Raw genomic sequence first — 24,874 nt, 5'->3', positions numbered from 1 at the left:
ATTCGAGAGCCAAGCAGGAAGAAAACTGCCCTCAACCCTCACATCATGGGCAGACCTGGGTTAGGCTTCGCAGCTTGCCCTGGTTACCCGAGAAGAGACACACAAACCAGAACACCCTAGCACAGAGTAGGGAAACATGAGCTTTGGAGTGTCCTTTTAAGTTGTTGGGAAGGGGGTGTGGCCGAAAAGACTGGGAGGCAGCAGCCGGAAGAAAGGGGAGTGGCCCGGGGGCGTGGCCGTAGCGACAGGAATGTTGTTGGGTCCTTGCACCGCATAGTAAGGAGGGGCCACGCCCCTTTCTCCGAGAGGGCCAATTGGAGCGCCGGAGCAGTTTCAAGTCTCCCCTGCCAGCCTGCCCGCCCGCCACCCCACCCCCCTCGGGGAGTCGCTTTTTCTGTAACGAAATAGCAAAGCTCCGGATGTTCCGCAGCTTTGGCTGCTCACTGACAGAGGGTCCCGGGGCCTAGAACGGTGCTCCGCAACGCGAGGCGCCGGTGGGCCGTGGAGAGGCCGAGTCCGGAGCCCGGAGGCGCGCGGGGGTGGGCGCTGCAGCCGCGGGTTGTTTATCTGGAGTACGGAGGGGAGGGGGGAGCCTGGAAACCGCCCCGTGTCCCATTTCCTCCTCTTGTTTTCGCTCCGGATTCTCCATGTTGGACCCAAACTGAGGAGCCCGGAGCTGCCGCCGGGGGATCGGGGCCAGGGGCACCCGGGGAAGCTGCTGCCCGGGCCGCCCGCTCTCCGTACAGGCCGCCTCCCTTCCTGGCCCAGGGAGGGAACAAGAGCAGGGATGTGAACAGCTGTGGGAGTCCGAGTCTCGCGAGCAGGAGCCGGAGCGGGCCCCCGCCCAGGCCCCCCAGCCCAGCCCAGCCTGCGCGCCCGCCCGTCCTCCCGCCCAGCCAGCCCGGGCCCGCGGGATTGTTAGATGGAACACGGCTCCATCATCACCCAGGCGCGGAGGGAAGACGCCTTGGTGCTTACCAAGCAAGGTAGGGGCAGGCAACTTCCAAAAACTTTGCGTCGCCCCCGATCGGGAAGGGGGCTAACACAGCCCGGAAGCCGAGTCCTGGCCGCCGACCGCACGAGGCTTAGAGCCGGCGATTCCGACCGGACCCCCCAGTTCATCCACCCCCGCATCCGGGTGCATACTCAGACCCCCATAGGGGGTGCGCGGGCCCCGGACTCCGGGCGCCCGAGGGGGAGGGGCGTCATCTGCGCAGCTGTCACTCCGTCCTGCACCCCCTCCCCCCGGGAAAAGAGACTGAGGGGTAGCTCTGGAAGCATGAGTCCACCCGCGCCTGTCCCCTCCAGAGTTGGGGGGGTGGGTCGTCACTTTTCCGCACTACAACGCACGCTGCCCTGAGACTGAGGAGTGGAGAAGGGGACGGTGGGGTCCCGAGCTGGAATGGAGCCGGGACTGGAATCCAGCACTTTTCGGGGGCCCCTCTATAGCCCGAGGTCGCCCTGGCAGCGGGCGGTGTCGGTGTCCGGCGAGACTTGGGACCAAGTTCACAACCCGGAGGCGGGGGCGGCCGCGATGGGGGAGGGGCCGAGCCCTGGTGGACCTGACCTGGACGCCCGCGGCCCTGCGCTGGGCCCGGGACCTTGGCGGCGCGGGGCTCTTGTGCGGCCGTCTCCTGCCGCTTTCGCTGAGCAAGCCAGCCCGACCCCGAGGCCCGGCCTGAGCCCCTCCCAGCCCCGGTGCACTTCCCCGGGGCCGTCTCTGCACACAGAGCCGCGTTTGTTTAGCCCGGGAGCGGTGTCCCTGGTTACATAATTCGCCGATGGCATCACACCCGGCGTGTTTCTGAATCGCGCAGAGAAAAAGCGAGTTCTCTGTGGGCAGCGGCTCGCGGCCCCCCGCCTTCCAGAGGATCAGGTGGAGATGGGAGGGGGCTAGCGAGCGTGCCCTTCCTGGGGTGGGCTTGGGGATCCGAGCAGGGTGAGGCTGAGGCCTCTCCCGGGGCTGGGGAAAGGTTGGAGCCAGAGGGTGGGATCTCTCTTGAGTTTGGTCATGGTGGAGGCCCCGAAACTCTTTCCCCCTCCCCCAACGTTCCTCTTCGGGCCTTGAGGAATGTGTATAAAAGAGCGGACAGAATTTCCGCGGGGAGTAGTAAGGACTAGCGTCATTTTTTTCTGGAGAACTTCCCGGACTGAGGCCACCTGGCCCTGAGCTGGGGAGAGCACGCTCTTGGGACCAAATTCGGAGTTACTGCCCTTCGCTGGACCCCACCCCCGCCTCAGAACGGGGCATAAAGAGCTAGTGCTGCAGTGGAACACTTTGAGGCCTAGAGTCTGGTCGGGGGGCCAGCTGCGGGGTCTCCGTGTTCCCCCAGATCCTCTCAGGTAGTAATATTAGTCAGCAGATCACTTATTCATGGGGTGCAGGGCCCCAAGGAGCTCCCCTCAACTTGCCTAGGGGCAAAGAAGCTGGGCTGGTAGTGTCAGCCTTCCCAAATTCGGGGGCGGGGGGCGGTGGGCAGTGTGTGCTTTCTTTGTCACTGATTTTTCTTTAAATAAGCCTCTCCTGAGAAGGGGAAGAACCTTGCCTACTCAGATCTCAGCCCCTCCGAAGCCCCTGAGTCCCTGCTCCCTGGCTGCATCGCTAACCAGGTTGTGTGACCCAGGCTGCAGCTTCACCCCTCTCCTGGATGCTCAGCTGTTCTGAGGGCAAATGACGGGAGGTGAGGCTTTCGGTATTGATAACTTCACTCCTGACTCTTCACTCTCCTTCCAACCTCACCCCGGAAGGGACCCAAAGCTAAAGAGATTTGGGTGTGAAAGGATTCCAGACACTGGTAGCGTCGATGAGAAGGGGGAAGAACAACCCTGTGCTTCCCGACTTGTATCCAGTCTTCTGTAGGGGCTCAGGAGGGTACCGTCTCTGAGAGGAGAGCACACCAGGAGTGAGGGAAAGCTGGACTGCTGAAGGGACACCTTACAAATCAGAGCTTGACGGTTCATCCATCAGGGCAAATGGTAGGGAAGAGACTAGATGACAGCAGAAAGCAAAGCAGCTGGCTCCTTGACAGTGTTTAGTTGTTGATGCTGTTTGAATTTTCTTGGAGCTACGTTTTTCATTTCCTTTTCTTATGCGGCTTGCCCTTCAGACTTATCCCTTGGAGGAATCTGAATTCTTAAGCCAGCAGCCATGGGTCTCTCTTTTTCTGTGCCATGTAATTTGATTGCATTCCAGAGAAGGCATACTTTCTTCCAGGGCTGCTTGGGCAACCAGCAAACCAACGTTCTGAGTCCCTCATCATTTACAAACAAGTCCTGCATCTTTTTTTTCAAGTGGTGGTAGGGGGCAAATGTTTTCATTCACTCTTTTAGGTCCTCCTTGCCATCTCCCCTATCCATAGCACCTCATCTCTAGGCGCTCTTCCCTTTGGAATAAGGGGAAGAAGTATAAGGCAATTTATTAATAAATAAATTTCTAGGAAAAAACAGATTGTTCCTAGCCTGAGTGGTTTTTTTAGTGAAATTGTTGTCATTTCAGGGTTGTGTTTTTTTACTTATTTGTATGTTTGTTTTAGCATTCTCTTCTCAGAGCTTTAAGGTTGGCTGAGTGTGTTGATGATTCAAAAGTAATTACAGTAGGGGAAGTAGAAGAAACTTACTGAAAACATAGATGATAAAAGGGCCAGAGTCAGATCATCTTCCCAGACAGATGGGTGAAATGGCTTCCTGGTACAGCAAGAATGGGGTTGTGTGTAATAAAGTAAAAAAGAAAATACCAGTTTAGCCAGAGAATGCCATTTATTGCAGCCCCATGTGAGGGGGTTGCCCCATTGCTAGGAGGTTGTACCGTGGGTTTTGGGGTTGGGTGGGAAAAGCCAAGGGAACAGGCGTCCCCCATAACCTTCCAGTGTGAAATGAGAGGGTGGAGGCAGACTCTTCCAAAGCTCAGAGTGACCCACAGGCCCTTTTGGGGAGTCAGGACCTTTGGGACCTTTTCTGTTTTCCATGGGACCCGATGTCCCTTTCTTTTCAGGGAGAGGATGATGAATGCCTGGGGTTGTCTTCTCAAATGTGCAACTGAACGAGTTCCTGTAGTTGGCCATCCCTAAGAATTAGGATGGTGGCAAGTTTCTCTAGCTTCTGCTTTCTCCCCATGAGGGAGAAATTCTGCCTTATTTTGTCATAGAAAAGCTCAAGCAGCTTTCACTGTAGTTGTAGCAAGGCCCGTAACTGGAAAAGCTGAGGCCGAGTCTTTTTTGTTGTTGTTGTGTTTTTTTAAATTTATTTACTTTTAGAGATTGGGGAAGTGGGAGGGGGGAAAGGGAGAGAAATATCAATATGTGAGAAAGACATCCATCGGTTGCCTCTCACAGGCCCCCAGCTAGGGACCTGCCCCAAAACCCAGGCATATGCCCTTGACTGGGAATCAAAGGGGCACTCAGTCCACTGAGCCACACCAGCCAGGGGCTTAGGCTGAGTCTTGGGGCTTTCTTCCTTAACTTACTCTCCAAGGTCCAGGGTACCTGTTTGTAGCTGGCTCCTCCAGCCCCGCTGGTTCCTTTCCCTCCTTCCCAAGTCTTCAGTCTCGGCGTCTGTTTGGCTGCTGAGGCTCACTTCTGTGTCTCCTTTGGAGTTCCCCCCCCCCCCTATGTTGGAGTGGGTAGTGGCCTGTGGGGTGACTTGAGCTTGTGTTTGCTCATGGGAGTACTGCTAACTCAGCAATGAAGTTTAAAATGCCTAACATCCTGGGGCAGGGAGTTTGCAGTTCTGCTGCTGAGTTTGACTTACGGAGCCCAGGTTGCTGTTCCATCCCCAGTCAGGGCACGTAGGAGAGGCAACCCAAATGATCAGTGTTTATCTCTGGCATCCATGTTTCACTGCCTCTCTTTCTCCCTCCCTTCCCCTCTCTCTAAAAAATAAATAAGTAAAATTTAAAAGGATATTTTTTTAAAAAACAGTAAATACCATATGAGTCACATTTCTAGGCAAGGGGAATTGATGTTCCCAGCCATTCCGTGGAGAATTTATTAACAGAATTGTTTGTAACTAAGTTCGGGAAAGAGAGACAATATGTAATCATGTACATATTTATATACAAATATGTCCCCTTTCTCTTTCTCCTCAACTTTGTTCCTGCTAGTTTTGGGTAATTTGGGGGTCTTGTCTATTACCCCCATTTTGGGATGGGCAGTGGCAGGTGTGTGGGGAGAGCGAGGCAAGGGCAGCCGCTCATTGTTACTTCAAAGAATTCTTTCACAAGCAACATTGGTTGCTTCAGGCCTGGGCACAGATCCTTTTTGTCCCTGTTCGCAATGAGACTTGACATACCACTTTAGTGTTCTGAGTGACTTACCTATGAAATAGGAACATTGATATCCACATGTTTATAATGCCTGGTACTTAGTCGGTGATTGATAATAAAGTCCTTCTTTACACAGCCAGACCACTGCTACTCAGTACCTCCTCCATTCTCCCAGGACACAGTGCAAACAGCACACAGTCATGTGGGTTTTATTGTTAAAGACAGGTGGCCAGGGGTCAGAGGGGACACTGATGTGAAGGCTTGGGCCTTCTGGAAGGATCAACCTCACGACCTTGCTCCACAGACCCCTTCTTTGTGCCAGTGTGACTTGGGGTGGGATTTTATCTGCACTAATGCAAGTAGCATGTGCCTTGGGGCTTTTGCAGTTCTGCCTGGCGCCTGGGCATCTGGGGATGGGAGAGGCCAGGAAGCCATGCACCTACTGTGAAGAATGTCTGAAGTCTAAGCCCTCTGAACAGTTGCTCAGCCTCTCAGAAATTAACATAATGAAGATCTGAGACAACTGTGTGCTGCATTCTCTTACCTTCTGTATTTACTTGGAGAATTAATGAACCCAGTGAGATTCAGATTTCTTTTAGGGAATTCTAGTAATGAGAGAAAAGTAAGCGGGTTTTGAAAAGAAATAGATGTTTTTAAGCTTTGTCTTTGTTGCTGTGGTTTTAGGGTACAAGATTGAGAAAGCTCAAAAAGCAGCAAAAAAATTTTTCATCCTGTCTCAGGCCAGCCAGCTTGCAAAGCACAGAAGTAACTCGCTGGTCTTGGGGACATGGGATTGGGTGTGGCCCTGACATGATTCCCTCCCTCTTCACAAATGGAAGAACAGTTCTCAACTGAGATGCAGATAACCTCCTTAACATGCAAATCTTATGCAGGAACTAGTAGAACTCAAAGTAGAGAAGTTGACTGGGAACTGACTGGAAGTTTGTCTGGACCACAGGCCAACTAGCACAGAGTTTCTTTGTCCAGTGAAGCGCCTGGCCCTTGGGGTCTGAGTGGTGTGCGCTGCAGAATGGGGACTCTTTAGCAAGCATGCAGCTCTTCCTCTGGGCAGGAGGTTGCAAATACCCTATTTCATTTATTAACCTTGAACCTGGTCTCCGAGTGGACCTCCTGATACTTCCTTTCCCTTCCCGGGTGCTCGTAGTCCTCCCTGTCCCCACGTCAGACTTTGCTCTTACTCTTTTTATTCAGTACCTTCTTTTATCTCCTGCACTGTTTTCAGGAAACAAATGTGGCTCCAACCCCAGTGAGAGTCCAGCAGATTTATGGAAAAGCTCAAATCGCATAAGACAGGCCTGCGGGAGCCGCTTTCCAAAATGGTGGATCCCAGTTCTTCTCCTTCCACAGTAGAATGGGGTAGGGCCCCCTCCTTCATAGGAACAGTAACCTGCAGGAAGAGACCGCAGGCTTGGGTCTTTTGATTCAGTGATAGAGTAGAGCAAGTGCCCCTAGAAAGGAAAACCAGGCCCTGGGCACACGTCTTCTGAGATCCAGCAGAGACTCGGAGCCAATGAGATAAGGTGGGGGAAGAGGCCAAGGAGACTCTCGGGCTGCATCACCCTCCAGTCCTGGGAGGGTTAGTCAAGGACCGCTGGCAACCTTTGGACATCAGGTCTCAGCCAGGGACACACATCAGATTCTCCTGTGACACTTACTAAAAATACAGACCCCACCTGGGTCCTACTGAATCAGAGCACGAGCAGGTGGGCCAGGCTTGCGCATGTTCCAAATGCTCCCTGTGATTCTGACAGGTGTCCCTGGAGAAGAGCCAGCTAAACACAGCAGTAACCCCAACTGCCTGTTTAGCCCTGAGCAGGAAGAGTCCCCCGGAGGAACCCAGTTTTGCTGTTTGTTAAAGATCCTACAGCTTCTAAAAGGAACTTCTAAAATTTTCTCAGTGTGAATGAACAGAGCAATGATCCTTGCTTACCCAGTGATCATCACAGACAGTAGTTACAGAGCACTTACCATGGGCCAGACACTGTTCCTAACATGAAATGCATTTGAGTTCAAGCGTCAGGTAAGCTGAAGCCACCTGGAAAGGAATCTTGAGTTGTAGACCTTCCCCCAAGTGACCTGTGAGGAAACTGAACTGAAGAAATGTGCCTTAGGCAAGACCACAGAGCTGTTTGAGAGGCTGAAATGGGGCAGGAGCCAAGAGTCCCAACTTGTAACGCAGTGCTCTCCAGGTGGGCACAGCTGTGCTAGTTGGTTGGTCCCAGGTGAAGCTGAGGGCTGTAGGAGAAGGAGGTGAGTGTCCCCAGAGCTGGAACAGACTCCCTGGCAGCCTTTCCTGGCTGACTTCTTCCAGGCCTCCTGCAGAGGTCAGCCACAAGAGGAAGGAAGGAAGGAACTGGTTGGCCAACCCCAGTGAGTTGGCTTCTGTATGTGTGTGTGAGAGAGAGACTGTGATTGGTTTTGGTGGAGTCCCGGAAAGCCTATTTCCCAGGGTTGGCCTTGCCACTACCTCTGTGTGACCTCTGGAATGAGAAGAAATCCATGGTCTCGTTCAATATGCACATTTTGAGATTGAGACTGAGATAAGGATATGAAAGTTCTTTGTACTTAATAACTAGTAGCTGACGCTTACTGAGAATTTACTAAGGCCAGGACACATCCTAAGCTCCTTGTCATCTTCACAGCTCTGTGAAATAGATAATGTTAGTCTCCCTATTTTACAGATGAAGAAACTGAGGCCCAAGGCCATACACCTTATACGAGACAGAGCCAGGATTTAAAGCCAAGTCCATGGTAACTTGTGTAATCTCTTGTTCACTCATCAGGAGAGATGGTTGAGAGTCCCTTGCTTTGTCCCTTGGCTTCTCTTCTCTTTCTCCACCTCACTCATGCATGTATCACCTAAAGCAGCCTTCCGTAGCTGGACGGGAAAGAGACTCTGGATCCTTCCATCCATCACCAAATCCAAGCATTCCAGGAACTGAGCAGAAAGCCAAGGCAGGGGCTGAAACAGCCGCCCAGAGGGTGTTTGCGTCCTGCTTGGCAGGTTTCTCTTAGCTTCCCAGCCTCCCACAAGGGCCAGCTCAGCACCTCCTTAAGGCGAGGGAGAGAAAGACTCAAGATGGGCAAGTATGGGTTCCAGTCCCCCATGGTGACCCCTCTACTCTATCTGGCTCTCCCTGGGGCAGAGCCACCTGTTGGGGCAGGTGCAGGATCAAGCCCTTCGGATTTTGCTGGATGGTGTTTCAGACCTGTCCCTGCTGCTGCTGGGACGTCAGATCACAACCTGACATCCAAGAGCCCCCTGGCATAGGCCTGGGGGCTGAGGAGGCTGCTGACATAGCTGTTAAGAAATGGCTCCTCCATCTCTGATCCAGGACTTGTTGCCTCTTCTGGGAACCTCACCCTAACCCCAGCATGTTTTTGAAGCATGTGAGAGCCGCCCAGGAGGGTGTTGTGGCAGTAACTTTTAAAGGCTGATCCTAAAATTGATGGAGTACCTTGATCCTGTTTTAAAAGTTGTCAGGAATCCCCTGTTCCCAAAACTGAGTCCTTGAGGAGAGGTCCTTAAAGTTAAGGCCCTATGTTGAGATAAGTGGCTAGATTGCTAATGTGGGCAGGGAAAAGGCAGGAGGCAAGGTAGCCAGTGACCTGTGACCCCACCCTTACCCCAGAGGTGACAATAAGGACCCAAGACTGAAAGTAGTTCTCCTTTCTTAGGAGGAAGAGAGGTGCAGGAATCCTGCCCTAGGCAGGAGAGAGCTAATGGAGACGTAAAGGCCGTGCTCTTCTTGCTCTCTTGGTGTCCATGTGGCTTACCATGGCTGCATGTATTTGAATGCAATCCTTTCTTTTTCCCAAGTGAATAGTTTTTGGAGAGAGGAACAGTCCATGCTGTCAGAATCACAGCTGCTCTTTGGAACTTTGGGAACTGTTGCTGAGCTGGGTGAGGCCCTGCCTGCCTTGTTAATCCGAAAAGAACAGAGTCAGCATTTGGGCATTGTGGAGACTGGTACGCCCTCCCCATTATTTCCAGGCTTTGCTGTGTGGGATGTCTAGGCATCTCTCACCCTCCTGTTCCCTGCCGACTCACCTGCTGGTCCAAGAGCCCTTCCGTCCACCTGGCACTTCAGGGCCTGTCTTTAGCCAAGGCACAGATGCCCCTTGCTGAGGACCTGGGAGGAATCCTCTCCGTGGGGAGCCCCAATCAGATGTGTCTTGGCTGCAGGGCCCAGGCAGCTGGCCAGGAAGGGCCGGAAATGCTCCAAATACTCTCCTTCTTCCAATAGCTAAGGGGAGGGAGGGCCCCTCAGAGAGGCCATTTTATAGCAATAGCCAGACTAAATCCGTTGCTGTGAGGGTATGGGAGATGGTGGAGAAGAAAGTACTTCTGAGGGATGAACCAAGAAAGCATCTTTCTACATGAATGGGCTTGTTAAAATCCGGTAGCCTGAGCGCTTGCCTTGTACTGCGGATCCCAGGCGGATGTGTAAGGAGTTCCTTTGCTGGGACATGAAGCTGTTGTTGTCGGCAACAGTGATATCTGAACCTGACCTTCAGAAGAAGGTTAAAAATAGTGTTGTCCTGGCAAAGCCAGTGAGAGAGAGAGTGTGTGTGTGTGTGTGTGTGTGTGTGTGTGTGTGTGTGTACATGAACACACTTCTCACGCTTCTGAAGAGGCAGGGGCAAATAATGTTCCCATCTGGTGTTTCTGGGAGGCAGTGGTGGTAGACACAAGGGGAGAGGGCTTTGTTTATCTCAAGTAAAACAGCCTCTCACCTGCTCTCCTGTTATATGTAGAATACCAGCTCAGGAGTTGCGAGCTGGAAAACAACTTTTAGAGTGAATTTGGGAAGAGGTGTAGGGTTGTTTGACTTTTGGGTCATGAGCTTATGATCAGGTTCCTCTGTCACCTTTCATTATTTTTCTTGAGCTTCAGCCACATGCTGGGGGTGGAAGGGCTCCTGGAATGACGCCCACATTGCTGCCAGGTAGTGATCCTCTCCCCTTTGATAATTAAAATGAGCACAGCATTTAGCTTTAGTTTCTGTAGTACATTACTATGCAGACAGTAAGTATTGGTTTTTTATAATTTCAGTCAGGCATGAGGTCTTGCTGTTGTCCCAGTGAATGGATGAGGAAACTCAAAGACTCTGTGTGGCTGAGTCAGTTACTGGCAGAGCCTGGACCCCATCCTAGGGGATCCTCAGTGCGGGGGATACCTCTCAGGTCTCCCCCCTTTCTTCACACCATGCTTCAGTAGGAGGCGCTGCAGTAGTGAGCTGGAGGGGTGGCCTGGCTTCTCTGTTCTGTCACCTGCACACTTTGTTCTTAAAGTCAGAGTTCCCCCCATTAGCTCTGCTGGTCTGCTCCAACATCCAGCCCTAAACCAGATGTTTGGAGCAGGGAGAGCAGATACACATCAGCAGCTGGGCAGAAGAGGAGGTCTGGGTGTCCGCAAAGCAGGTAGCAGGGGGATGAAGGAAGGAGAGCAGCTCGTTATGGAGCTGCATGGCACCTGCTGCGATTCTGTCCTCCCTCAGGGAAGTCATGTGCAGCGAAGTCCTCACGGGCCTGTAGATCTTGTGCCCTCCTGGGGAAGGGGGCCAGTGCCCTTCCCCGTCATACGCGGAGGGGTGGGGGGTGGTCTGTGTCTGGCTGTCAGGGATACAATGCTGAGTGCTGGCTGAAAGGAGCCCTTTGAGAGGCTCTTTGACACAAATTTCACATCCTACTCTGGTGTGTTTTCTCCCTCACCCTTAAACCTGCTGAACAAAGCAGGTCTTGGACCAAAACTCCTGGCTCCAGCTCCTTTCCCTCCCAGTCCCCCATTGTCCTCTTGATCTCCCAGAGGTAACTGCCAGGGAGAGCAGGTGCAGGGCTGGGGTGTGGGTGAGGTGAGCCCTGGAATGGAATCCCAGAGCCTTGTACTGTTTGACCCCTTGCACCTTTCATGGCCTGCCTGCAAAGACAGCAAAGAAGAGGAGCTAGGTTGATCCCTTACTGGCCCAGCCTAGACAGGAATAGAGCAAACATTCTAAGAGACCTTGAGAGTGCCCCACCACCTCCCAGTTGTTGCAGGAGTAAGCACACAGGGTGCCCCTTAGCTCTTGGGGGCCCTAGGTTCAAGGAGACCTGGGTTCAAATCCTGGCTCTGCTGTCCTGCTACCTGTGTAACCTTGAGCAGGTTACTTAACCTCTCTGTGCTTCAGTTTTCCTTTTAGAAAACGGACAATGAGTGCCTACAGATGGGATTTTAGTGAGGACAAAATGAGGTAATGATGTCAAGTGTCTTAACGTAGGACTGGCAATCAAAGATGCTCAATAAATGTGACCAAGGCTCAAAAAGACTCAGTGGCTTGCCTCCGTTGTCAGCTCCTTCAGAGCCCACCTTCCTTTTCGCACACACTGGCACCTTTTCTGTGTTGAACCCTTCTGGGCTGTTGCAAACCAGCGAGGGCGTCCACACGGCCTGGCTCTCTAGAAGTGACATGTCCTGGAGGCCCCCGGAGTCATTCACTCAGCCAGTCCAAGTTATTGAGCCCCCGCTACACAGAGAGCTGGAGGCTGATGAATGTACCCTACTGAGGGCATTGCAGGCCCTGCCAGGAGACAGCCATGTTTGGGGGGAGGCTGAAGAGGCCCCAGTAGATTCTCAGTGGCACTGTTTCTAAAGGTAAGCGGTACACACAGCCTAGAGAAGGACCGAAGGAAGTGGGACCCCGGTAATGCCCTTGCTGTTATGGATCTGGGCTGCCCTCCACAGGCACCACAGCTCTTGCTCTGCTCAGAGCCCCTACCCCCAAGGTTAAGGCATTTGGGGTCTCTGAGGCCCAGGGCCTGCCTCATCACATTGTGTTTTTGAAGACTCTCATTCCCTGCAGAGCCCACACCGAGCAGAGTGGCCCCCAGCCCCACCCCACCGGGCTCCCTGTCGAAGGTTGAGGGCCTTCTGCCTATTGGGCCTCCCACAGTGGACGCCAGCAAGGCCTCTCTGTGGCTGCAGCCAGCTGCCCCTTTCACCTCCTTGCCTCTCAGGATTACTCAGCCTTCACAGCGTCTGTCACTAAGATGCCAAATGCGTTCTTGATGGCCTCTCTTCAGGAAAGCCCCGGGCTTGTGTGGCCTTTTAAGAAAGGCTCATTTGCCCAGTTAAGCCTCTGATTGTGGTTCTGCGTGAAGAAACCATAAACCAAAGAAAGACTGATAGTTCAGCTTTGGTTTTGGAGCTTTGTGTCAGCATCTGCTTGAATCCCTGGACTTGGAATTGCATGTGGGTCATACAAGCAGGTGGAGAAGCTGTCTTTTCCTCTTGGTTTCTGCATAGATTATTATGAATAGGAAAAATCAAAGGAACCTCATCCTTTAAGTGCTGGGCTCTGCTCTAAAGTTTGTCTCCTTGACACAGGGGCCTGGTGACAAGGGTACCAATGTACTTTTTTCCTGACAAAAATCCCAGTCCCTGGACATGTTGGTTCTTCCAGGGCTAAGAACTCAACAGTGATATCCAGATTTTTAGAGTAATTGCTGGGGAGGAGGCCTGATCATTTTCTAAAAGGTTTCGTAGGGGAGAGACTGAGAGCTTGGGGAGGCCCACTTGACGGACCAGGGGTGCCCTCCCTACACTTGCAGGGATCCGTCTGCCCTTCTGTTGGGTCAGAGCTGAGTCGGTGGTCATGGGGTTGCGCTCATTGCCGCTGGACTCACTCCTCAGCAGCCATTTCCTTGCTCTTGGTTCTGGGGGAGTAGAGTTTGGTTTCTTCCCCTCCTCTCCAGGGGCACAGGCAGCCCAATAGCTGGGTCTTAAATGGCTCTTCCATCACCGTATCTGCACGGGCAACTTTGGTGGTGCAGTGCATGCTGTGAGGGCTTGGCGCGGGGAGCTCCTGGGTGGCCCCCACCATATTGCCTTCCCCTTCACTTCTTACAGGGAGCAACACAGGGAAAGTGCCATTCTGTTTGCCCTTTTTTTTCTTCCACAAAGACGTTGGCATTTCTAGCATTTATTTTCCCGCACGGAGTGCTTTAAAGTGGAATGGGTTAGGTTTAATCCTCAGGTCCAGCTCCCACACAGGCCTGGAGAGGGAGACCTGTGGCTGAGGACCATTCTGGCCGTGGTTGTGTGGCGCCACCTCCTGGCCAGAGTGTCCATGTGTCTTCCAACTCTTGCTCAACAGTTGCCAGAACAGTTCATCAAACCAAAAGGAACTTGAAAAAGATGCTGTAGTCTGAAGTCATTTCTGGTTCATCCTTTAATGCCCATAGCTTTTTGTATCACCTTGGCCTTTCTGGGGCTGCCTTGCAAAGCCTTCTATTAAAGTAGCTTTGTATTTCTGAGGCCCAAATTTATCAAAGCAGGGCTAAGCAGCTGCAGTCTGGAATCAGAGACATCAGACTAGAACCCACCATTGGCTATGTGTGTCCCAAGGGGTTAATCTTGTGGTTTAAGATTAGGGGAGGGGAGTATTAAGGAAAGGGTCTGGAGTGTGGGAGGAGACAAGGGTATGAACAAAGTATTAGCTTTTTCCTTGGGGGCTCTTCTATCCTCTAGTCTGCTGGGTCTATTATGGGCTCAGTTCTCCTGCCACTGACCCCACATCTAGGGCCACTGACCTTGGCCAGAACTACATACAGCTCCACTGACTTGAAGGGAAGGTATCTAGGTTACTCTCTTGGCTAAAATGGGTCGTCTTGTGGGATCGGGTATTAGTCGGGGAGGATTTGTGAATTAACTTTGCATTTAGTGTGCCACTATCAGAACAGGATGACGCTGGTTTCTATGCCTAGTGCCATCTTTGAGCGCCCACTCTCCGTACAATGAGGAGCAAACTTTCTGCAGCTCATTTCTCAAACCAGAAAGTAGGGATTTCTGCTGGTTTTGTTCTAGAGAAAAGATGTTGGAATAAACGTGTACATTTTACTGTTGACTATGTTTGGTCTTGACCAAGCACATAACTGTATGTCCTGGTAGAGCTTACAGACTAGAGGGGACACAGCTCGTGTTGGGGGGAGGTACCTCTGGAAAGAGATGCTCTGTAATTAATGCTTTGTCATTTTTTTCTGCTCTAGGCCTGGTCTCCAAGACCTCTCCTAAAAAGCCTCGTGGACGTAACATCTTCAAGGCCTTTTTCTGCTGTTTTCGCACCCAGCATGTTGGCCAGTCAAGCTCCTCCACTGAGCTCTCCGCGTACAAGGAGGAAGCCAACACCATTGCTAAGGTAGCTGGATTGGGGTTGCGTGACACTGTGCAGGAGGGGCTGCTGGTGGAGTCCATGCACCCACAGCAGGTGGGCATGCCTTGCCTGATGTCACCAAGATCTCTGGCTCAGAAGACACATAGTGGGGTCACCTTCTTTCTCTTCCCATTTGTGGTGTGGGCCACTCAGATGTCCCTCTCATTTCTGAGGGTCCCTGCAGTCCAGATCCTTCTAGGTTCCAGAAACTGTGCAAGGTGCTTTGCATGTACTGTCTCCTGTGTTCCATGTAGCAACCCTGCAAGGAGACTCACAGATTCCCACCTCCAGACGTAGCTGAGACCCAGAGGGTTTATGTAGTCCCTAAACAGTGGTAGTGTCAGCGCTCCTACTCAGGTTGTTCTGGCTGTAAAGTCTGTGTCTCTTGTTTACTATGCAAAGCTACCTTGCCAGTTACTTGACTTTCAGGGAACCAAAGAAATGAAATTCTTCCACATTCTTGATAACTCCTTCCAGCACTCTCACCTGTACCCGTGAGAGACATTTGGGAACACGTGGTGTCTTTGATCCTCACAATGGCCAGTAAACATGTCTAGAATCTCAAGGGTAGTGACATCCCCGATCAAAAATCCTTCTGCCTCCCAATGCCATTGGTACTTCTTTATGAAACAGCAAGGTCTAGCTGTCCTTCCTCTCTCAAAACCAGGCTGATATGTCTGTCCATGAAAAGTCATTTTGTTATCCAGTAGTACAATATGATATTATTAAGCAGTCGATTTTTATAAAGAGTTCATAATAACATTAAAAAGTATTGAGTTGCAACAGTAAGTGAAAAAGCATAACGCAGCATTATATATTATGGGGGGGGAAACACTACTAAAACAAACTTGAAGGAAATACACTGAAATGCCAAATAAAGTTTTTCCAAGTGCTAAGATTTCAATTTTTCTTCGAGGTTTCCACACACTACTTTTTACAACCATAACATTTTTATTCTTAGCAAAAGGTGGGGAAGCTATTCTGATCCCTCACACTCCTCCACACTCACTCTGGGACCCGTAGTGTGGGTCCGTGTTGACTTGCTTCTGTGTTGTAGAGGCTCAATGGCCCCCTGCCTATGAGCGTCCGCCCATCTGCGCGCCCCCGCCCACCCCCCTCCCACCCCCCAGCCAAGGAGGGGATAGAAAATACATGTTCTGAAGGAGAAGTCTAAGTTCCAGGACTAAACAAGAGGCTAAACTACCACAGTGAGGAATTCTCATTTTGGTTCTGCCTCTGACTCTGTGTCCCTGCATCACTCTTTTGAGTCCCCTGTTCCTCACTTTGTCCAGCTAAGAGCGGGGACACTGTCCTCCACCTTTCATCAGGCCTAATGTGGAAAGGAAGTTATGGCTTTTTCCGCCCAGCTCTTAAGAAAAGTCCATTTGGTCATGTCACTACCTTCCAGGGGGGCTGGGATCTTCGAGAGAAAATTATCCTCCTGGCCTGAGGCAGAAGCAGTGGGCTTTAGAGGGGTTGGCGAAAGTGTTGATAGGTTGGCACTGACCACCCCCTTTCCTCCCGCAGTCTGATCTGCTCCAGTGTCTCCAGTACCAGTTTTATCAGGTATGTGAATCTGACTAGGTATGTACTCAGAAGCCCAAGACCCCATGATTCCTGCTTACCCCGTGTGGTGGTGCCCTCATTCCTCCATGTCTGGCTGGCCACCTCCCAGTCTGGGGAAGCCATTTGTTCCAAACGTTTGCCGAGGGCCCATTATGTGCAGGGCAGTAAAGTGGCGACAGCTGGTGTCCATCCCACACCGGCCCTGGCCTCCCTCTCCAGCGTCCAGGTCACTTTATGGTCCAGTGGGAGGCCAAAGCCAAGGAGACAGCTTTGTCTCTTCTTTTTCTACCTCTTGGCCTTCGAGGGGCATCCCTCCTAGGTTGAAGTTGGGGGTCTTTTTTCTTCTCCATGAGCTCAGCTCTTTCCAGAGTTCTGCTGAGGGGAACAACTGGGCTCTTTTGGTGGCAGATCTCAGCCTCCTGGCTCTGGTTTTAGATCCCGGGGACCTGCCTGCTCCCAGAGGTGACAGAGGAAGATCAAGGAAGGATCTGTGTGGTCATTGACCTGGATGAAACCCTTGTGCATAGCTCTTTTAAGGTAACTTGATATCTGGAGCCCTTCTTCACCCATCTTGGGCTCTCGTGAACCTGACTAAGGTGGCCTGAAGTTGATAGAAGGGTGATCAGGATGGGGCAGACTGGGCCTCTAGAATTTTTGCCACGCTGGCTTCACATATACGGAGACTACACCAAAGAATGTTGAGGAGGAACCCCTGCTCCCCCAGCCACTGCCAGCAGGCCGCCACTGCCCCACCCATCCCGGAGCAGAGCACCGCCAGGGCTGTGTACAGAGCAGGCCCCAAAGGGTTTGGATCAGCCATGGACTTTGCCCCTCTCTGTTGTATCAAAAACTTTGTTAATTCAGGAAGGCCCTGAAACTCACTCTGTTGTAGTAGAATTTTGGGGGTGGTTGGAAGTAGGAAAAACCAGAGGAGGTATTACATCCTGTGCTGGGGTAAGAACCACTTAGAGAGCTTGCAGGAGGAGCTTCCTGGAGTCTCTAAGGTTTGTTCCACCCTCCCCCTCCCAGGCGGCAGTGCAGTGGCTGTTGTCTCCTTCTCACCACACTGACCTCATTAATTTTTCTCTTTCTAGCCAATCAACAACGCTGACTTCATAGTGCCTGTAGAGATTGAGGGGACCACTCACCAGGTGAGCTGCCTGCCCAGCCACACCCAGCCCAAGGGCTCAGGGTCCTCCGTTCTCGGGGCTTATGTTCCATCAGTTGACCCCTTTCTGTAACTCCAGCCTTTACCTTTTTACTGGTACCTTTAACACCCTTTCTCATCTTAAAAAAAAATCAGCCCCTTATCCCCTGCTGTCACCTTTCTTCTCTTTGCAGCCAAGTTGTTTGAAATTAAATGTTATATAATCATAGTTGAGAGCCATCATTTATTGATATCCACCCCTCTCCCCCAGTGTGACCAGCACTGCTGTGTGATTGATTACATTTTCTGTAATCCTGAACAGTTGGTTCTCTGCCTGTTCTGGGCAAGGAAGGCAGTACTAACTGTTTTCTCTCCTCCTTGTGTCCAGCCTCTCCATCTAGCAGGGACTTTCTTCCTCCCCAGCCAGGCATCTCCTCTGTGGAGCTTTCTCCAGCTCCACCTTCCCCCCCTTCCCTTGGGGCCCTACACTGGATTCTTTCTCCATTAAGTGCTCAATATACCTCTGTCAAAGTAAACAGCACTTGAATCTAAATAAGATCAGGTTCTGGCCTTGCATAACTTGTTCAGTTCAGGGTTAAGGGATCAGGTGGAATCGACAGTGGAAAACCACTTACTGAGAACACTTGCCTAGAAGGTCCGACAGCTGGACTGAGAGGCAGGGACCATCAGGAACAGTGCCCTGGTAGCCCTGAGACTTGCTTGCATGGCTTGGTCACATATCAGTTACTTGTAGAGGAATGGGGTTGGAGGCTTCCATGGGTTGTCGTCACTCTCCTGCGTCCATCAGAGGCTGCCTTCACCAGTACCTCCCTCCCAGCAGAGGTAATCTGCTAAGGCCAGAGCCAGCCCCTGCTCAGAGCCAGGCTTAGCCCTTGGGCTACCAGCCTCTGTCCGGCAGCCCTGTACAGTTTGGTTGAGGGTGTAGAGATATGCAAAACCCCCAGGGAAAAGATGAAGGCATGATTTCAAACAGACAACTATATACTGAACTGCTCATTAAGAAGGAGAGGCATGAATAATGATGAACGAGGGTGGCCACCTGCAGAAGGCAGGTTCTCAGCAGAGTGGTAAGGGGATGCTGAGCTTAATGCAGAGCTGAGAAGAGGGAGGAACTTGTTGAAAGTTGAAGAAATGTTAAACGATAGGGAGCCAGCTTGTGGCTACCAGGAGCAGAGGATTCCTGCTGCAGAGCTGAGCAGGACAGCCATGGCAGGTCCGTGCTCTTGAGCAGGGAATCAGAGAGGTCAAAGGAGCTTTGAAGGAATGGTTCTAGGGGCACTGTGAAGGCTGGGTGAGGGGCAAATAGCCCGGAGGCAGGGAAGCAGTAGCATGCAGATTGATGAGGGACGGGTAGCCAATGGATCTTCTAGGCCAAAATGTGCAAGGTCATGAAAGGTGGACATGAGTGTTAGGGTGGTCTGGCAGGAGCAAGCACAAAATGAGTGGGGACATTAGAGCAGGACACTGCAGAGTGGTCTATGGTCATTGAGGGGAAAAGTCACTTCTCCCTGGTGCATTTCAGAGAAGCTGTGTGAGGGCATGAGGTTTCAGGAAGTATCTGCGACCTCGCCCGATGGTGACCTGGACAGACTGTCCTGCCAGAGCCAAGGACAGGAAACTCCCACAGAGGCTGTGGCTGGATTCAAGTAATCCAGGATAGGCTGTTTCCATCTGTGAGGCCTATTCTTGATTACTTGTTTCTGGAGGCAGCTGATGGTTCGCCGCCGGAAACAGAGCTGGCTCCGGGACATAGGTGCATGCACTTCTTCCTAAGGCTGGGACCACCGAGCCAGCGGAAGCCTGGTGAGGGAGTGATGCTAGGGCGCTAGTCTGTGGGGCAGAAGGCTTCCAGCCAGGCAGTCCCTGAGGCTACGGTGTAGGAGCCTGAATAGAGTAAGAACTGAAACTACTTGATGCTTTTTGTGTAAGGGGCGACGGTGACCGATGCTGTGAAGCTGCACCCTCACTGGGGCACCTCCAACAAGCCTCTCTGCTTTTCCTCAGGTGTATGTGCTTAAGAGGCCTTATGTGGATGAGTTCCTGAGACGGATGGGGGAACTCTTTGAATGTGTTCTCTTCACTGCCAGCCTGGCCAAGGTACCTGGGGCAGGAGGGGAGAAAAGAACTGGGAGCAGGTATGGCCACTAAGGTGTGGTCCGGCAGCCCCTTGCTGATCCCCACATTGCCACTGGGGAACCAGGACTACATCCAAACAAAAGTGTCTTCTCTTCTGCCAGTATGCCGACCCTGTGACAGATCTGCTGGATAGGTGTGGGGTGTTCCGGGCCCGCCTGTTTCGCGAATCCTGCGTATTCCACCAGGGCTGCTATGTCAAGGACCTGAGCCGCCTGGGAAGGGACCTGAGAAAAACCCTCATCCTGGACAACTCGCCTGCTTCTTACATCTTCCATCCGGAGAATGCAGTGAGTGGTCCAGACACGCCCACTCTGCAGGGATTGGGAGAGTCCCAGTCCTGTGTGGGAGAAGCAGTGGGCAGGGGACCTTCGGACTTTATTACCAGAAAAGCACACCACCCTAGGTGGACCCTGCCAGTCTCCAGGGGCTGTGGGGCAAGGGAGGGAAAAATGGCATTTGGGAGATTTATGCCACCTTTTTCCTGCCTCAGGTGCCTGTGCAGTCTTGGTTTGATGACATGGCAGACACCGAATTGCTGAACCTGATCCCAATCTTTGAGGAGCTGAGCGGAGCAGAGGATGTCTACACCAGCCTTGGACAGCTGCGGGCCCCTTAGCCCTACCAGCTTCCAAGCAACGGTCATCCCAGTAGGGGACTTTCCTACACTGTGCCTTTATGATCAGCCGGACCGACGGAGTAGAAGCTGGGGCATCTCACCAACGGGGGCCTGGAAATAAAAGTGATGGAAAAGAACTTTAGGGCAGGTTAGATGCCAAGTGGGCAAATGTCAGACCAGTGATACCCCAAGCTGCCTGCTCCCTGAGTTGGGTTTCCAAGATCAGAGAGAGAGAGATGCCTTGAACTTTCTTCAAGGATGTAAGTGTTTCAGTTTGGGGGAAAGCCGAAATACCAAGACTCTCCCCAAGTTACTTTATCTCCTCTCCAGTCACCTGAGAGCCACTGCACTCTAGGGATGAAGACTATTCCAGGCTCCATTGCCAAACCCATGGCCTCTCTCAGTGTTGTCAGGCTTGTGCCAAGGAGAAAGGAAGGGTCAGAGGCTGCTTTTGGGTGCCCCTGGGCATGTCCCTTTTTGAAATTCCTCCAGCCAGCTGCTGCAGATAGAGGACAGTTCTGGAAGATGAAAGCTTGTTTCCAGAACCAGTAGCCCCAGCGGCCATTGAGTCCTGCAGCCTGCCCCCAGCTGAGTGCCTGGCCTGGGCCTGCCTTTGTCTCTCCAGGGCTTGGGTGCTGGGCCTACCTTCCTCACTCCCTAGCCATAATTCTCAAACCTATGGAGGAGGAGGTCTCCCTGTCATGGAAGAGGGCAGATAACTGATTTCCGTTCTTTTTGACTCTGTTTTAAAATTCTCTTCCTAACCATGGAGTGTTGGGCCTGTTTTGTTTCTGACGAAGCTACAGTCCTGGGCTTAGGGTGAATGTGTGTGGTGCTGGGGATGAAGGGAAAAGGAAAATCCCCAAAGCCATGAAATGTGTGTCCCCTTAGCTTGTATGTAGATCAGCAGAGCTTGGGACTGTCTGTGAGTCTGCTTTTCAGGGATTCTCTGCTGATGCTGGTGCAAGGACTTTGTTCCAAAGTCCGGGAAGGGCACTCCCTTTCTGCCCTTCCTATTTCTTGGGCAGAGCTCTTTCCTATGGTGTCTTCCCCTGGGGCCTGGCCTGTGCACAGCTCTCTGCTCCACCTTCATCCTTTCTGGCTGTCGCTCTTTTCTCTCCAGGGCCTCAGAGGCACTCCCCCCTTTTCCTGGGCTGAGGGGGAGTGGGTGTTCTTAGCATCACTTGGCCATCCTACGCACATGCCTCCTGCCTCTGGTAACAGGTATGATGAGCCCTTTACACATCTGCCCTTTGCGTGTCTCTTGCTTTCAAAGTTTCTTAATAGTGAATGCTTTAAAAAGGAGTCACCAAATGGAAGTTTCCCCAGGACAGAAAACAAAAGGGGAAGTGCTGCTGAAATTGGGAGCACAAGAGGCCCCCAACAAGTGGCCCCACTTCAGCGTCACTGCCTTAATCGTGGCCTCTCCCAGGGCTGGGTGGGGTTCTCTCCTCTCTTCACTTCCTCTGAGGCAGGAGGGAGTTCCTAGCCCCATCTCTGTTTTCCCCAGAGGCAGGTGTTACAAAGCATTTGTACATTGCTTCAGGTGTGAGGACACCTCCCACTCGGGACTCATCCCCATTAACCTTTTCAGTTTCCACACACTGGGTCCAACCCGATGAACTAACCTGTCTGGAGAAAGCCAGGTTGGGGAGCAGCAGCTTGGTGTTCTGAGTGGTAGCTGGCTGACTAGTCTTTCTCTAACATTATGGTGCCACCTCCCTGCTTGTCCAAGTTTCTAAGACCTTCTATTTCCCTTTGGTGTTACAGAAGTGGAACGGGGTTCCCAAAGGCCGTGTGGTCATTTCCCCCAGCCTCATTCCCTGGCTCCCGCAGGTGGAGGGGACAGCTCTGGTGCTAGCCAGGAACAACTCCCTGCAGGGAGTGGGGGCTTCTCATTCTAAGGCCCACCCTGAAGGTTAGTTTAGCCCTTGGGTCAAATCCACCATCTGGACCCAGACAAGCTTTTCTGACTAAGCAATAAGAGGCTCTAAGCTGGTCAAGTTCCAAGGACCCTTTCTGCTCTCCTCTGGGTCTCCATGTTCCTCCAGGTGAAGGAAGAACCTGTGCCAGCCCCTTTCCTGTCAGACTTGTCCAAGTGGAACTTGTGACCACAGCCCAGGATGGCCTGGGTGGAGTGTCCTTGCATCTTAGGCGTGAAGCCCCTCCTATGCAGGCCTCACTCCCCTCAGAGCTCTGCCTGCCCACCTGTGGTTCCTCAACAGATACGCTGTTTCTACTTCCCCAGAGAAGCAACAAGGCCAAATAAATCTACAGGGTCGGTCCATGTGGACCAGAGCCACCCTCCTTTGTTCTCTGATTGCCAGTTTCACCGTATGTTAGGGGCAAGTGAAGCTTGCTCTTGAGAGGAAGTCAGGCCAGGCTCAGTTGTGGAGGAAGGAAAGAATGGGAGGGAGCCAGTTCACCTCAGGATCTGTTCTAGGGTTCTTCGCCAGCCCTTCCTATTTGAGGCTGGTCTTTGGGGGGCAATTGGCCACCATGCCTGGTCAGCACCAATTCAAGCCATGCCAGGAATCTGCCCACCTGTCAGGTTCAGTTCTCTAATGTGCCTCTTCAGGGACACGGTGTGTCTCTCTGATTGGGCTTCTAAATCAAAAGCCTGATGTTCGTGTCCCTCTCATAGGGGGAGCTTTGGACACAGGACCAGTTTGGAAAGGGTCAGCTAAGAGTTTTCACTCTGCACATTGTAGAGGGGACACTCTGTAGGCCCATGGGTCCCTAACTATATAGAGAGAGGTTGAATAAATTTGCCTTCAGTTAATCTGGGACCTTTTGTTTAGTTCCCTCCTGCCTCCCAAAGATTTTGACCATTTTGTAAATGTATAAACTGACCTCTTAACAGTGGCCCAAAAGCTTCTTTTCGCTAAAAAGCATGGGAAATCTTAACGGCATCCAGGCCCTGGGAAATGGATGCCACTCCCCTATCCCTGCCCTCTTCCTGAGGCCTCCTTCCGTAGGGCAGCCCCCTCTAAGGTTGTCATGCGCCCCCTGCCCCAGCCAGACAAAAGTGTCTGAAGAGGGTGAGCCTATTTTCCCCTTGACGTCTTCAGTTGGTTACTTTACCACTGTTATATGTCAATCACTTTGTAAAATGGGGTTTTAGTTCCCTCTTTTTTAACAGCAAATATTTTTATTCAAGCAGGGGAGGGGAGGCAGAGATCTGGCCTGCTACCCCATTCCTCTAAGGCAGGGCCTGCACCTGGAGCAGACCCTCTCTCGACCCCATGAGCTGCTTCGCTTTAAGTATCCTGAGTTTGACACCTTCCACGTCCGTGTCTCTGCCCCCTTCAGGAAGCCATTTGGAGGGTGGGGGTCTGCTTCCCACTGTGACTGGGCTATGGGACTCTGACTACCTTGCTTACGGATTCATGGTTTGATAAATTTGTTGTATTCAAAAACTTGAAATGTGGGACGCCATTAAGTGTCTGTTTATATTTTTGGAGTATTTGTATTACTTACAATTAATAAAAGCGGGTTTAAAAAACCCATCCAGGAATGGGTGCTGCCTCTTGACCCTGCTGTTCATTTGGGCACTTACTGGGCACATCCTTCACCCCTCACGGCCCCTCCAGGCACAACAGAGCTGGAGTCCCACGGCTGGGAGACCAGCTGCGGACTCAGCATTAGGCTTGTGCTCAAGGTTAAAGAAGTCGGGCTGCATTAGCTCTTCCCTGGCCCCCAGTGGAACAGACTCTGTTGCCATCCAGGTGCTTAATAAGCATCTGCTTTGTGTCCTATTGACTTCTGAGGATGACCCAGCAGCCCCGGAGGACTTGGAGTCTTCATTCTTCTGTGCCCCTTACTGATGTTCCCAAACCAGGGTCCCTGAAACACAGAACTCAGGATGGTTCTTGGCACATAGTAGGCACTCAAATATTGATTGGACTAATGTATGACCCCAAGGAGCAAAACAGGATGAGGTAATAACACTCCTGACCCCTCTCCTAAACATCCCCTTCCTCTGAGACGTGCCCAGAAGCTTCTGGAGGCGCTTGCCAGCCTGGGCATCCCAGGCACTGAGCGGGCAGCCCTAGCCCCTGCCTTCTGTTAGCATAATGCGTCCATATCTACAATATGGCAAATTTCATATCCTCCCACCCTCTTTCCTGCATTATTGATGGGCTATGCACTCCTTAAAAATCAATTAGATCAGGGCGTGGAGCTGGAGTTGGAAAAAAAAAAAAAAACCCTTTGAAAGTCTGCCCTTGTTTTGTTGTTTTGAATAGGAACAGAAAAAGCTTTCCCTCTGGTTTGAATAAGTCAAGCCCAGGGCTAGGTTGGCCATGATTGGCCAGGACTAGGAAAATGTGGTTAAGATGCAAACCCAAGCAAATATAACCCAGTGTCTGTGCAGCCATTATTACTAAGCTCTGGAGCAGACCTGGAGTCTCTTGCTTTGGAGCGGTTCTTCAACACAGCTGCTGCTTCCTTGCCAGCCAACTGGGAAGACGGTGGGAGAGAAGGCAAGGTAAGGTCTGTCTGGTTTATGGTGCATGTCAGTAGAGCTCTCCCAGTGAACAAGGAAGGAGGGAAAGGAAGAGGAGATGGAGATTTCGCTGGCTTTGTCTTCTTGGATGAGGCTTTTGAGGAGTTGGACCAGGAGTTTGTACCCAGCTTTGCAAATTTCCTTTTGAGAAGCCAAGGCCCTTTTAGAGACCGCTGAACAGATAGGGCACATTTTCAAAAACTGGGGAGGAAGAAGAGCCCCTCAGAAAGACGGTATGGAGCAAGGCAGAAGTTAAAACCAGCTTGTTTGAGATCCCTATGTACTGATGTCTCTGTGAGACTTAAGTAAGGGCCATTGGCTTTCAACCAGGATTTCAAAACTGCACCCTACCCCAGGGGTCTCTACAGTGATCCTAAAGCGTGCTGAGTTAATAAGAACTTGGGGTGGA

At 51.9% G+C, this 24,874-nt stretch overlaps 1 protein-coding gene across 1 annotated transcript; it reads left to right on the top strand.

The window, feature by feature from the left end:
• Nucleotides 1-572: 572 nt before the first annotated feature.
• CTDSP2 (CTD small phosphatase 2) lies at nt 573-23,492 on the top strand. Its single transcript, XM_054580017.1, has 8 exons — nt 573-986; nt 14,309-14,457; nt 16,000-16,038; nt 16,474-16,575; nt 17,133-17,189; nt 19,211-19,303; nt 19,444-19,629; nt 19,833-23,492. The coding sequence occupies exons 1-8, from the start codon at nt 923-925 to the stop codon at nt 19,956-19,958; spliced, it is 816 nt and encodes a 271-aa protein (XP_054435992.1). The 5' UTR covers nt 573-922; the 3' UTR covers nt 19,959-23,492.
• Nucleotides 23,493-24,874: the final 1,382 nt, after the last annotated feature.

Source organism: Pteronotus mesoamericanus, unplaced genomic scaffold (assembly GCF_021234165.1).
Source record: "Pteronotus mesoamericanus isolate MK-2021 breed Mesoamerican mustached bat unplaced genomic scaffold, CSHL_Meso_final contig_56, whole genome shotgun sequence".
NCBI classification, from domain to species: domain Eukaryota; kingdom Metazoa; phylum Chordata; class Mammalia; order Chiroptera; family Mormoopidae; genus Pteronotus; species Pteronotus mesoamericanus.
Note: the sequence above shows the minus strand (reverse complement) of the source record. Positions and strands in the feature narration are given on the sequence as shown.